Genomic DNA, 13754 nt, shown 5'->3' on the forward strand with positions numbered 1-13754 from the left:
GATTGGGAATAATTTCTTTTTTTTTTTCAAGAAAAAAATCTGATGTGTTAATTTTATTCTTTCCTCAATTATTCTTAAGTCTAGTATTCTTTTCAGTGATGGTAATTTTTAATCTCATCCTCACAGTCATGAAACATTTAATTAGTTACCATAATTATTTCAGATAACAATGTCTAATACTCTAAGAGAAGATATAAAAGTAATTTAGAAACTGTAAATTGGTTGTTTGTATTTCTGTTTATAGCCAAAATTCTATTTAATTAGTATTTTAAGAATGTTTTTAATCACATGTATTTTTAGAACTAGATTGTGTTTCGTCCCTTTGCTTATTTTACTAAGGTTCTTATTGTATATAATTTTATCAGATAACATTTAAAAGTGAATCCCCCTTTTTATATAAATATTCAAACTTTGAAACTTAGTAACTGAGCTTTTGGAGGTGTTCTGATTTCATGGTTTTTAATATATTTTCCATGAATTTTAAAAATTACATTGTTGTTTATATCTTGTGAAAGGTGGCAGAAATAGAGTATGTTTTCTTGATGATGAAATGACAGTACCACTTGGCACAATGAGGGCCACAGGAGACTTTGTGACTATAAAAGATGGAGAGATATTTTTCTTGGGACGAAAGGACAGTCAGATCAAACGTCATGGCAAACGTCTTAACATTGAACTTGTGCAACAGGTAGAACTGTTTAAATATTAAATATCTATTAATATATGTAGGTATTAGAGGCAGCCATAACTACTTTTCTGTTCCAGGGTTCTCTGTCAGTATTATTTAAACCTAAGACTTTTGTGTTAGTGGTGAATTACAGTAGAAGATATGGATAATACATTGTGCACTTTATTCTCAGCATGAAGAGTTGTTTTTTAAATAAGTGACAAAGTGGATTTTGATAACTGTGAAAATAAGTTGACTTATTTTGCTCTGGGAGCTATTATTTTTGGAAAACATTAAGAACCCTATGTGCTGGTAATAGTGATAGTAGGAAACAATTTTTTAAAAATCTCTAGTGAATTACAGATTTTAATTTGACTGTATTGAATGCAGAGTATTTAGGAAGTTTGTTTTTAAATGTCCTTATTGGCAAATTGAGATAATCTCTCTCATAGGTTGCTGAAGGTCTTCAACAAGTGGAGTCTTGTGCAGTTACATGGTATAATCAGGAAAAATTAATTTTGTTCATGGTGTCCAAAAATGATTTAGTAAAGGATTACATCTTTAAAGAACTGCAGAAACATCTTCCAAGTCATGCAATCCCGGATGAGCTTGTGTTGATTGATTCTCTACCATTTACATCTCATGGTAAAATAATTTGAAGCAGCTATGTTTCAGTGCCAAATGATACTAATTGTATTAACTAGTTTAAAGGCCACTTAAATCCTTATTATTATAAGTAATACTAATATATATTGTGGTAGACCCTCTGTTAAATACTTTGTATAATTAACTCATTTTATCTCCAGAAACTCCTGTGAGTAGGTGGTATTATTCCCATTTACTGATGTGGAAAATAAGGCTTAAGAGGTTAAATAATTTCCCCAAAATCACATTGCTACTTAGTAGTAGAGTTGAAATTCTGTAGGACTGTTTGACTTCATGTGCTCTTAATCACCATAGTCTATTACTTTCCCAATTTCATCTTTATTTAATATTTCAGAATGTGGTTATTGCTCAGTAAATAGTACCATTTTTTTAGCTCTTTAAATGAGAGCAACATCAGCCCCTCCTTTCTTTTTTTTTTCTTTTATTTAAAATTATTTATTTTTTGGCTGCGTTGGGTCTTTGTTGCTGCACGCGGGCTTTCTCTCCTTTTTTTTTTTCTTTTTTAAAAATTATTTTTGGCTGCATTGTGTCTTTGCTGCTGTGCGCGGGCTTTATGTAGTTGTGGCGAGCGGGGGCTACTCTGTTGTGGTGCACTAGTGTTGCGGTGAGCAGGCTTCTCATTATGGTGGCTTCTCTTGTTGTGGAGCATGGGCTCTAGGCTCGCAGGCTTCAGTAATTGTGGCTCGCAGGCTCCAGAGCACAGGCTCAGTAGTTGTGGCGCACGGGCTTAGTCGCTCCGCGGCATGTGTGATCTTCCCAGACCAGGGATCGAACCGGTGTCCTCTGCGTTGGCAGGCATCGGATTCCTAACCACTGCGCTACCAGGGAAGTCCCTCCTTTCTTCTTATCTGCTACCCACTACATTCTGGGTAGCATGGGACTGTATTCTTGATTATTGATTCTGCATGACAAACTTTTATAGGATTTTCTAACCTTAACAATGAAAAATGTGTGTATTGTGACTAACAAAGACATGAAGGGGTCAAGCTGAAATTTAAAAATTGTTATTTCTCTTTTGTATTAAGGCAAAATTGATGTTTCTGAGTTAAATAAGATTTATTTAAACTCCATAGACTTGAAGTCTGAGTGTAAACTAAATGGAAAAGAGGAACTTTGGGAAAAATTACATCATTTGTGGAAGGTACAACTTTTTTTTTTTTTTTATAAATTTATTTATTTATTTATTCATTTCTGGCTGTGTTGGGTCTTCGTTTCTGTGCGAGGGCTTTCTCTAGTTCTGGCAAGCGGGGGCCACTCTTCATCGCGGCGCGCGGGCCTCTCACCATCGCGGCCTCTCCTGTTGCGGAGCACAGGCTCCAGACGCACAGGCTCAGCAGTTGTGGCTCACGGGCCCAGCCGCTCCGCGGCATGCGGGATCCCCCCAGACCAGGGCTCGAACCCGTCTCCCCTGCATTGGCAGGCAGACTCTCAACCACTGCGCCACCAGGGAAGCCCGGTACAACTTTTAAGATACAAATTTGTTATTATAAAGAGGTCGTTGTATATCTTCAGGGAATGTAGCATCCTAATAAGTCTGATAAAATTTTCCAAGAATGTTACTGCTGCCCAGATGTTAAGTAGTATAGCTTTGTTTTATTCAATTTGTATTCAAATAAGGGTTAGGTTCTCTACTGCAAGATTAGATTAAGCTCCCTATATAGAAATTTATTGGAAGTGAGGTAGTCATAAAAGGCACGAGTAGACAAAACCTCTCTTGACATAACTTTTCCCTAAGAGGGTCAGTCAAGTGCAGTAACACTTGTCAGAGTTGAAAAAATAGCCGAATCTTGCTGTACCACAATCTGTGGTATAAAGGCTTAACATAATTATTCCAGAAGAACTTTCAGTAACAACATGTATGTTTCTGCTTAAGGAAATTAATATATATATATATATGTATATAACAATTAAAAACTTATTTTAAAATATATATATTTTATTACCTATGATTTACAGGTCAGTATAATTTTTCTTAGATAAAATTTGGAGTTTTCTAAAGGGTTCTAACAAGAGGATGTAACTGTACAGTCTTGTCTGAAAATAGAGGATATCTAGATAAAAGTAATATCCACTACATTTTTAGATTCTTGGAAAATAATTTTGGTTTATGTGAAGTTAATGAAAATAATTATTCCCGTATTATAGAAACATCAGATATTGTTAATATCTGATATTAAATCAGGTGTTTTTATAATTCCATTCCCTATTGTATGGGTAGAAAAACTGCTCTAAAGGGAAGTATAATTTGCAGTTCTAGGGTAGTTTGTGACAAAATTGGTAGCATAATGATGGTCTCCTTTACTATACAGAAAATAATTTTAAAATTTATTTTAATTGTTAAAAAATTTATTTTGTGTGTGTTTTGTGTTCATCTCATTAATGTAGTTACCATCATCTATATATTACCTTTAAATGCTGAATTCTTTTGGTTTTAGATCTTTAACTTCACCATATTTCTCACTTCTCTAATCTGTAGTCTGTTCTGAGTCTCTCAGAAGACCCTTTGAAGGTTCCTGATGAGTCACTCTTCTTAAATAGTGGTGGAGATTCTTTGAAGTCCATCCGGCTCCTCAATGAGATTGAAAACCTTGTTGGCACATCAGTACCTGGGCTTCTGGAAATTATTCTTAGCAGTTCTATTTTAGAGATTTACAATCACATCCTTCAAACAGTGTTTCCAGATGAAGATCTGACATTTAGCAAGAATTATGCCACAAAAAGAAAATCCAGCGATGTTAATCAAGAGGAAACCAGTGGAAAATCTTTACATCAGGAATCTGTCATGCCTTTAAATTGTGACAACGAAATCAATGCTTTTATTGCACTGAGCCGAGGGAGTCAGATTTTGTCTCTGAATACTACTAGGTTTTTAACTAAGTTGGAACATTGCCCTTCAGCCTATTCTTCTGATTTAATTTCACAGACTAACATTCAAAATATGAAAAGCTTAAATCCTCCAGCTCTTATTGGGAAGTCAAAAGATATGTCCTGTGTTGCAGAAGTTTCTGAAGAGGAAACATCTGTGATGGGGGCTGAGAAAATGGAGTTTCATGTGAGGTGGAGGTCGGACACAGGCAAATGTGTGGATGCTTCACCTCTGGTTGTAATACCAGCTGTTGATAAGTCATCTGCGACTGTGTACATTGGCTCCCATTCTCATAGGATGATGGCAGTTGATCTTTACTCTGGAAAGGTGAAATGGGAACAGATTTTGGGAGATCGCATTGAATCCTCAGCATGTGTATCTAAGTGTGGAAACTTTATTGTAGTGGGTAAGTTTCTGAATTTGATGTTTATAGAGTTAAATTTAATTACCATATGATAATGCTAGTAGGACCAAGTTAAATTTAAAAAACCTATGTATAGTAGGTTTGGTTGCTGTCAAAGAATAAAAGTTAACTACATGCTGATTCACAGTGTGGGCCTTGGGTCAGAGTTTCTGGATTTGAAGCTAGCTCTAAAGCTGTTACCAGCTCTGTGACCTTCAACGAGTTGCTGAACTTCTTAGAACTTCAGTTTTCTTATGACTATATGGGCATAATAAATAAAACATGGTGCTGCATCACAGATTATCCCCAGACTTAATGGTTTAGACTAATAAACATTTATTTATTTATTTATTTATTTATTTATTGGGATATAGTTGCTTTAATAAACATTTATTATCTCACAGTTTCTATGGGTCAGGAATTTAGGAGGGGTTTAGCTGAGAGTTCTGGCTCAGGGTTTTTCATGTGGCTGCAACCATCTGAAGGCTTGACGAGCTGGAAAAATCTGCTTCTAAGTTGGCTTACTCACACTGCTGCAAACAGAAGACTTCAGTTTTTGCTGGTTTTTGGCAGGAAGCTTCAGTTTCTTGCCACATGGGCTTCTCCATAGGCTGCTTGAGTGCCCTCACAACATGGAAGCTAACTTCCCTCAGAGTGAGTGACCCAAGAGAGTGATTGAGGAGGAACGCAGTACTTTTAGTGTCTAAAGTTGTATACCATTATTTGTGCTTTATTCTGTTATTAGAAGAACATCATTAAGTCTGGCCCACACTCAGAGGGAGGGGAATTAGCTTCACCTGTTGAATATCTCTTTGAGTATCAAAGAAATTGTGGATATATTTTAAAACTACCACAATAATCATAGAGCTTTTGAGAGGATTAAATGAAATGATTGCTTGTGAATCCTTTAGTACATTGCTAGGGACAGACTAAGTGCTCAAAGAATAATAGTTAACTGCATGCTGATTCACAGTGTGGGCCTTAGGTCAGAGTTTCTGGATTTGAACCTAGCTCTAAAGCTGTTACCAGCTCTGTGACCTTCAACAAGTATTAGCTACTACTTTCTACTCAGTTTCATTAAGGTGTAGGTGACTTTTACTTTACAAAGATATGGGGGTCTAGGCATAATGTCTCCTCAACTACCACTCTCTTTTTACCCCCCAAACTACATCAAGTTTTACTTTAGTGCTCATGGCATCTGTTTACCAAAGCTTTTCAGACTAAGTGCTTAGGAATATATCTCCCTACTTATATTATCCTGGCTAGAATCTACTTGAATCTGAGTTTGATTCTTCTGTATTGAAAACCTACATTTTGAAAATTATACTACAGGAAACTTTAAGTTATACATGTGAATGATCATGAGTAATCCCTATCCATGAAAGTCAGCTCATTGAGGTTACTGTTTGCATTCCAAGTGTCTAAACCCAAAGCCTCTGGCACATGGTGGTCACTTAGTACTTTTTTTCTCTTTTAAAAAAAATTTCCAGTTTTATTGAGATGTAATTGACATATAACATTTTATTAGCTTAAGGTATACAATATAATGTTTGATATATGTGTATATTGCAAAATGATTACCACAGTAAATCTAGTTAGCATACATCACCTCACAGAGTAACAATTTTTTTCTTGTGATGAGAACTTTTAAGATTCACTCTCAGCAATTTTCAAATATACAGTTCAGTGTTGTTAACTATCACTTAGTACTTTAAATATTTGTTATTAATATAATATACAGTAAAACCCTTTTTAGTATACAGTTTTATATTTTGACAGATACATACTATCATGTAACCACTACCACAATCAAGAGTCCACTGCTCCAGGGACTTCCCTGGTGGTGCAGTGGTTAAGAATCCGCCTGCCAATGCAGGGGACACAGGTTTGATCCCTGGTCCGGGAAGATCCCACATGCAGCGGAGCAACTAAGCCCATGCGCCACAACTACTGAGCCTGTGCTCTAGAGCCCATGCGCCACAACTACTGAAGCCCGCACGCCTAGAGCCCATGCTCCACAACAAGAGAAGCCGCTTCATTGAGAAGCCCGTGCACCGCAAGGAAGAGTAGCCCCTGCTCCCCGCAACTAGAGAAAGCCCGTGCGCAACAACGAAGACCCAACACCTCCAAAATAAAAAATATATATATATGTGCATATACTAGCACTTCACTGTGAGCATTACATGAGTTAATAGATATAAAATTCTTCGAGTAGTATCCTTCACAAGGTAAAAGGTCAATAAACATTTGGTCATTGTTAATGTTAGCATTTCTGGAACACCTACTATGTACTGGGCATTTATCCTAATTATCACAGTAACCCTGATGTAGATGTATCCACATTCAGCAGAAGGATAATCTAGGCCCAGCGATGCTAGGTAATTTGCCCAAAGGATGGCCACGACAAGATCTGAATCCAGGTCTGTCAAAGCCTCTTTCTGCTGCAACATGCTCATCTTCACTGTTTTCCTGGTAGTGAAGCACTTTATGGTACTTTTTTTAAAATGTAAGGTGTACCTACTAAATAGGTTTTTTACACAAATGGTTGCTGCTTTGCTGAAATGTAAATCGAGCCAGACATAGAGCCTAAGTACACATGAAGAACATCGAATATATATTGTCATGATTTAAGCCAAATAATTATTTTCCAGTGACATATCTAAATCTCATCTTTTGTATTTTGTTTCCCAACAGGCTGTTATAATGGGTTGGTTTATATTCTGAAGAGTAATAGTGGAGAAAAATACTGGACGTTTACTACTGAGGATGCTGTCAAAAGCTCAGCAACTGTGGATCCAACCACAGGACTTTTTTACATTGGCTCTCATGACCAGCATGCATATGCTTTAGATATATATGTAAGAATTCACTTCATCAATTTCATACCATAAGCATAGATAGAAGAGTGTGAAACTATCAGGTGGTGGTGACTAGGGGAGCAGGTATTAACTATTCCCAAGTTTGTGATCTGGGAAGATTAAGGGGTTAATTAACAGCCATAATATCTTAAGACAATTTTAACTTCCTTACCGAATTTTCACAAATAAATTTGCTACTCAGAGTTTTGAAATATAAGGAACTTAGAATGCCATCTTGACAATAGAGAAGAATCACAAAAATATCAGTAAGAACTGATTACATAAAATTTTTAAATTTAAGAATTATAAAATTAAAAAGAAATAAGTTGGGAAAAGTTTTTGAAACAAGTGTGACAGAGTTAAAATATTTATAAGTATAAATTAAGAGCAAATACAAATTAATAAGAAAAATATAAAGGTCCAGATAGAAAAATAAACAAGGGATATAAATGCACAGGACCCCAAAGAAGAAATATCTGGTAAATGTATTTAAATATTTCATATGTTTAAGAATCAAAGGAATGAAAATTTAAAACTTTGAGATAAAGAAGCAAATGTTATTAGATTAGAGGGTAGCATTAAATGCTGATGAGAATGGTGGGAGGTAAAGCCTTCGAGGAAAACAATTTGACCATAGGTAACAATTTCATATCTTTTGATTCAGTAAAATTCTTCTAGGAATCTATCCTGGCAAAATAATCAGAAACATGGACAGACATATGCACCAAGATGTCTATTTCCAAATTGTTTATAACACCAAGCAATTAGTTCCAGACAATTTTCAATGATAAGGTAGAGAAATTATTTTGTGTTCATATGGGATATGATCCATTAAAGTAACATTTAAAGAGTTTTACAAAATAAGTGAGCTAAATTAGATACAAAGTGTATGATATTCAGAATGATGATCTCAAGCATATTAAGCTGTGTGTGGGTGTGCATACACCAAAAAGATCACAAGGGTAAATGCTAAAATGGTAACAGTGGTAATCTCTGGGTATTGGCTTTTGTCATCTTTTTATACTAACTTGATTCTCCACAGTGAGTATATATTATTTTTATACTAAAAATAAAAATTATATTAACTAAGATAGACATAACATCAGGAGGGACAGGATATGTATATTTTGTTAATCACCAGCAGAAACCAATTAATTTGCTTTCTTTTTCTTTTTTTTTTTTTTTAATTTGCTTTCTTATTTGCAGAAAAAGAAGTGTGTTTGGAAGTTGAAATGCGGAGGAACTGTTTTTTCTTCTCCTTGTTTGAGCCTGATTCCATATCACTTGTATTTTGCTACACTGGGAGGACTTTTACTGGCTATAAATCCTGTAGGCATAAAAGAATATTTATTGATTTTATTACCTATTTTTCTTTAATAGTTTTTATTTTTGCTTTGAATTCTGAAAATTTGAAGTAGATTTCAGTTAGATATAGTCCATACATTACTGAACCAGAATTCATTAAAAATGACTGACATGAAGTATAGAAAGATGAGAAAAATCTAAGTTCTGTGTATGTCTTTTATCAGTTTTTTATTTTATTTTTTTGGCTGTGTTTGGTCTTCATTGCTGTGCATGGGCTTTCTCTAGTGGCAGAGAGCGGGGGCTACTCTTCATTGTGGTGCGTGGGCTTCTTATTGCGGTGGTTTGTTGCGGAGCACGAGCTCTAGGCGCTCTGGCTTCAGTAGTTGCAGAGTGCGGGCTCTAGGCGTGGGCTTCAGAAGTTGCAGCATGCGGGCTTAGTTGCTCCGTGGCGTGTGGGATCTTCCCGGACCAGGAATCGAACCCGTGTCCCCTCCTTTGGCAGGCGGATTCTTAACCACTGTGCCACCAGGGAAGTCCTATCAATTTTTTAAGTTGGCAGACTGTTCTCAGTCCTGTCAAGAACTTCATGTCCATTCTAAGGATGGAGTTTATGTGCTAGTTATTTCTTTCCTGGTTTTATTGCAAGTTTTTATCTTAGCATTCATAAGTAGCACTCATTAATTTTATAGCTGTGTATATGTGTACTAGCTTCATTTATAATGTCAGCATGCCATTATAGCATTTTCTGGTGTTTATAGCTTTACCTCTGGGAGGTTTATGAGTTTATTTTATAAAGGGTAGTTGATTAGTAGAATGATTTAAATGCTGTGAATTGCTTTTGCCCATGACAGGCCACTGGGAAGAGAGTTTGGAAACATTCCTGTGGAAAGCCACTCTTTTCTTCTCCACGGTGTTGCCTACAGTATATTTGTATTGGCTGTGTAGATGGGAATTTTCTCTGCTTTACTCACTTTGGAGAACAGGTAAAAATTTCTAGTTCTGTTTTACTTACATTTCTCAAAGGCATGGTAGCTGGTGACAACTGAAGTAAAATTTTAAACAGTATTCGAACCATTGTGTTGAAAAATAATTCTATTTTATTTGTCAAACCACGGGTATTTAAATTTTAGAATGACACTATAATAGATTTAAAAGATTCTATCCAAACGTTGTTTTACTTTTGCCATTCTCTGCTCACAATTTAAAAAATGTTACCAGTTTTTAGCCAACTTTATTATAACCTCTATTCAGATTGTGAACATTGAAATAAACTCCTGCTTTTTCTATGAAAACCTAAATCTGTTACATAACCCAATTTACATTGTATGGAAGTTCCATCTTCAACTTCATGATCGGCAGGGTAGGCTCCTTCTTTCGTTGGGATAATAATCTCTACTTCTTTACCCATAAGTGACTATGGCACAACTTCTGTGTTTTTGATTTTGGGGATTATTTTGTGGACTTGAGAGTGTACTAGCTCCAACATAAGTTAGCCCATTGCTGGCTAGAGTTGACTCTGGGTGCTTTTTATTCTACATTCACCCCTCATAGCCTAGCAGTTTCTTTTGTTCTGTGTGACAATTACTCTGTGATGAAATCTTTTATTAAGTTCACTTAATATTTTTTATTTACAAAGTAATTTGAATATATTCTCACCTTTGGATTTCTAAAAAGAAGGAGCAAATGCTATTACCCCTTTTTTTACCTTTTCTGAATGAACCAAAGAAAGATTAAAGTGATTTTGTCCAAGTCAGGGACAGAATTGAAATTACAAATCATATTTCATGAATATACCCACTCTTTTTATTTTGCTTTTACTATACTGCTATTACTGTGGATTTGTAAACACTATCTTAGACTTAGGCTTTTTCTTCCTTGTGTGTTTTCTTTAAAATATGGCTGACAGGTTAATCTATAGTAGCTTTGAAATAAGCAAACAGTGTATATATCTACAGGGTAGACACACAACTCATAGCTCTTTGTTTAAAGCTTTAAATTATTGCACATAAACTCTTCCTTTCAGCCTACTTACCCCCTTATTCCTCCATTAGGAGACCAGAATAAGATACAGTTTTTAATAAGATACACTGAAAACTGTGTAGTTTTTTCTTTGAAATAAGTGTCTCTGAACATATTAGTAATAACTTTTGAATGGGGTTCGAAATGAATTTTACTTCATAATATTATGCATAGTGGTGATTTATGTAATAAGGACACTGGTGTGTTTTGTGCTAGATTTTACCATTGGGACAGAGGTCTAATCTGAGGGTGCTACTTTTGGGAGAAAGCCATTATTTTCTCTATGTATAGTTACCATTCAGTAGCCTGCATCTCTCACATTTTATTAAGAATTTCAAAAAGCTTTACAGAATTGTTGAAATGAGATGAATGAATTATTTTTGCCTTTATTACTCTTCAGATTTGGCAGTTCTCTACCAATGAACCAATCTTTTCATCCCCATGTACCTCAGCATCAGAGCAAGAAATATTTTTTGGTTCCCATGATTGCTTTATCTACTGTTGTAGTATGAAAGGTCACCTCCAATGGAAATTTGAAACTACTTCAAGGGTGTATTCAACACCATTTGCTTTCCATAACCACAACCGTGGCAATGAAATGTTGCTGGCAGCAGCATCTACTGATGGGAAGCTATGGATCTTGGAATCTAAGAGTGGAGAGTTGCAAAGTGTGTATCAACTTCCTGGAGAAGTTTTCTCTTCTCCTGTGGTCTGGGAATCAATGCTTATTATTGGATGTAGAAATAATTATGTTTATTGTCTGGATTTATTGGGTGGCAATCAAAGATAATGAAGTACAGTCCTTGCTAGAATATATCTGTGAGATGTTTGAAAATATTTTACATTATGGAGCATGTGGATAGTCTTATTTTATGTTAAAGATTATATTTTGTTTAAGAAACTTGTCTATTACACTTTATTGGAAAACAACCGTATTTTACTTCCTATAGGAGCAACAAATGCTTTTAAAAGTAATTATAGAACAAAACACATCAATATGTTAAGTGGCAGTTTCTTTTAACTAGGCTACAGATGTTCTACTTGGTTTTTTTATAAAGGACTTCTGGAAAAAAAGATCAGAATATACTTGGTGGGTTAAAAAATTAGTCTGTGATGTAATACACCATTCACTCATTTATACTGAGATTCATAACAAAAGATTTTCAAAGAAAGGATCTATTTATCAAATTAGTTTCCATAATTTAAAATTTTTTATTATTTTTTTTTAAAAATTATTTATTTATTTGGTTGCACCAGGTCGTAGTTGGGGCAGGAGGGCTCCTTTAGTTTTGGATCACGGACTCCTTAGTTGCGGCACATGGCCTCCATAGTTGTGGCTCGCCAGCTCCTTAGTTGTGGCACATGGGCTCCTTAGTTGTGGATCACGGGCTCCTTAGTTGTAGCATGTGAACTCTTAGTTGTGGCATGCATATGGGATCTAGTTCCCTGACCAGGGATCGAACCCAGGCCCCCTGCACTGGGAGCAGGGAGTCTTAACCACTGCGCCACCAGGGAAGTCCCTGTAGTAGTAGTCTCTTATGATCTTTCATATTTCTGTGGTGTCAGTTGTAACTTCTTCTTTTCCATTTCTGATTTTATTGATTTGGGCCCTCTCTCTTTTTTTCTTGATGAGTCTGGCTAAAGGTTTATCAATTTTTTTTTAATCTTTTCAGAGAAGCAGCTTTTAGTTTCATTTTATTGTTTTTTAAGTCTCCTTCATTTATTTCTGCTCTGATCTTTATGATTTCTTTCCTTACACTAACTTTGGGTTTTGTTTGTTCTTTTTCTAGTTTAGATGTAAGGTTAGGTTGTTTGAGCTTTTTCTCATTTCCTGAGGTAAGCTTGTATTGCCATGAACTTCTCTCTTAGAACTGCTTTTGCTGTGTCCCATAGATTTTGGATCATTGTTTTTCATTTTCATTTGTCGCCAGGTATTTTAAAATTTCCTCTTTGATTTCTTCAGTGATCCATTGGTTTTTTAGTAGCATATTGTTTAGCCTCCACATGTTTGTGTTTTTGCAATTTTTTTCTTGTAGTTGATTTCTGGTCTTCTTAGTGTTGTGGTCAGAAAAGATGCTTGATATGATTTCAATTTTCTTAAATTTACTGAGGCTTGTTTTGTGGCCTAGCATGTGATTTATCCTGGAGAGTGTTCTATGTGCACTTGAAAAGAATGTATGCTGCTGCTATTGGATGGAATGTTCTAAATGTATTAAGTCTTATCTGGTCTAATGTGTCATTTAAGACACAGTGTTTCCTTACTGATTTTCTGTCTGGATGATCTGTCCATTGATGTAATTGGGGTGTAAAAGTTCCCTACTATTATTGTGTTACTGTTTATCTCTCCCTTTATGTCTGCTGGTATTTGCTTTATGTATTTTGGTGTTCCTATGTTGGTGTTTATATATTTACAATTGTTATGTCTTCTTGAATTGATCCCTTGATCATTATGTAGTGTCCTTCTTTGTCTCTTCCAACAGTCCTTATTGTAACATCTTCATATATAAATATTGCTACTTACCCTGGCTTTCTTTTGATTTCCATTTGTGTTCAATACCTTTTGCATCTTTTCACTTTCAATCTGTGTATGTCTTTAGATCTGAAGTGAGTCTCCTGTAGGCAGGAAGGCGGGATATATATGGGTCTTTTTATTTATTTTTTAATCCATTCAGCCACTCTGTGTCTTTTGATTGGAGCATTTAGTCCATTTACATTTAAAGTAATTATATGTATGTTCTAATTGCCATTTTGTTAATTATTTTAGGGTTTTTTTGTAGGGCTTTTTTGTTCCTTCTTTTGTTCTTTTGTGATTTGATGATTATCTTTAGTGTTATGTTTGGATTCCTTTTCTCTTCTTTTGTGTATCTATTATAGATTTTTGGCTTGTAGTTACCATGAGGTATTTATATAGTAATCTGTATTTATACATGATTGTTTTATGTTGTTGATCTCTTAACTTCAAATACATTT

The 13754-nt window shown here is 35.2% G+C and overlaps 1 protein-coding gene across 6 annotated transcripts in view; it reads left to right on the forward strand.

Annotated features, from left to right (window-relative positions):
- The window catches only part of AASDH (aminoadipate-semialdehyde dehydrogenase), a 33868-nt gene extending 22189 nt beyond the window's left edge, over window positions 1-11679 (forward strand). For 5 of the 6 annotated variants that reach the window (XM_068542201.1, XM_068542204.1, XM_068542203.1 and 2 more), the window contains 8 exons: window positions 516-688; window positions 1120-1312; window positions 2359-2474; window positions 3810-4605; window positions 7297-7460; window positions 8667-8789; window positions 9617-9748; window positions 11185-11679. In XM_068542201.1, coding sequence (XP_068398302.1) covers window positions 516-688; window positions 1120-1312; window positions 2359-2474; window positions 3810-4605; window positions 7297-7460; window positions 8667-8789; window positions 9617-9748; window positions 11185-11574 — 2087 coding nt within the window. In that variant the 3' untranslated portion in view covers window positions 11575-11679. Of the gene's footprint in view, window positions 1-515; window positions 689-1119; window positions 1313-2358; window positions 2475-3809; window positions 4606-7296; window positions 7461-8124; window positions 8192-8666; window positions 8790-9616; window positions 9749-11184 lie in introns of those variants that run through there. The other variant, XM_068542205.1, reaches the window with a different exon arrangement.
- The last annotated feature ends 2075 nt before the right edge of the window (window positions 11680-13754 follow it).

Source organism: Eschrichtius robustus, chromosome 4 (assembly GCF_028021215.1).
Source record: "Eschrichtius robustus isolate mEscRob2 chromosome 4, mEscRob2.pri, whole genome shotgun sequence".
In the NCBI taxonomy this organism is placed as follows: domain Eukaryota; kingdom Metazoa; phylum Chordata; class Mammalia; order Artiodactyla; family Eschrichtiidae; genus Eschrichtius; species Eschrichtius robustus.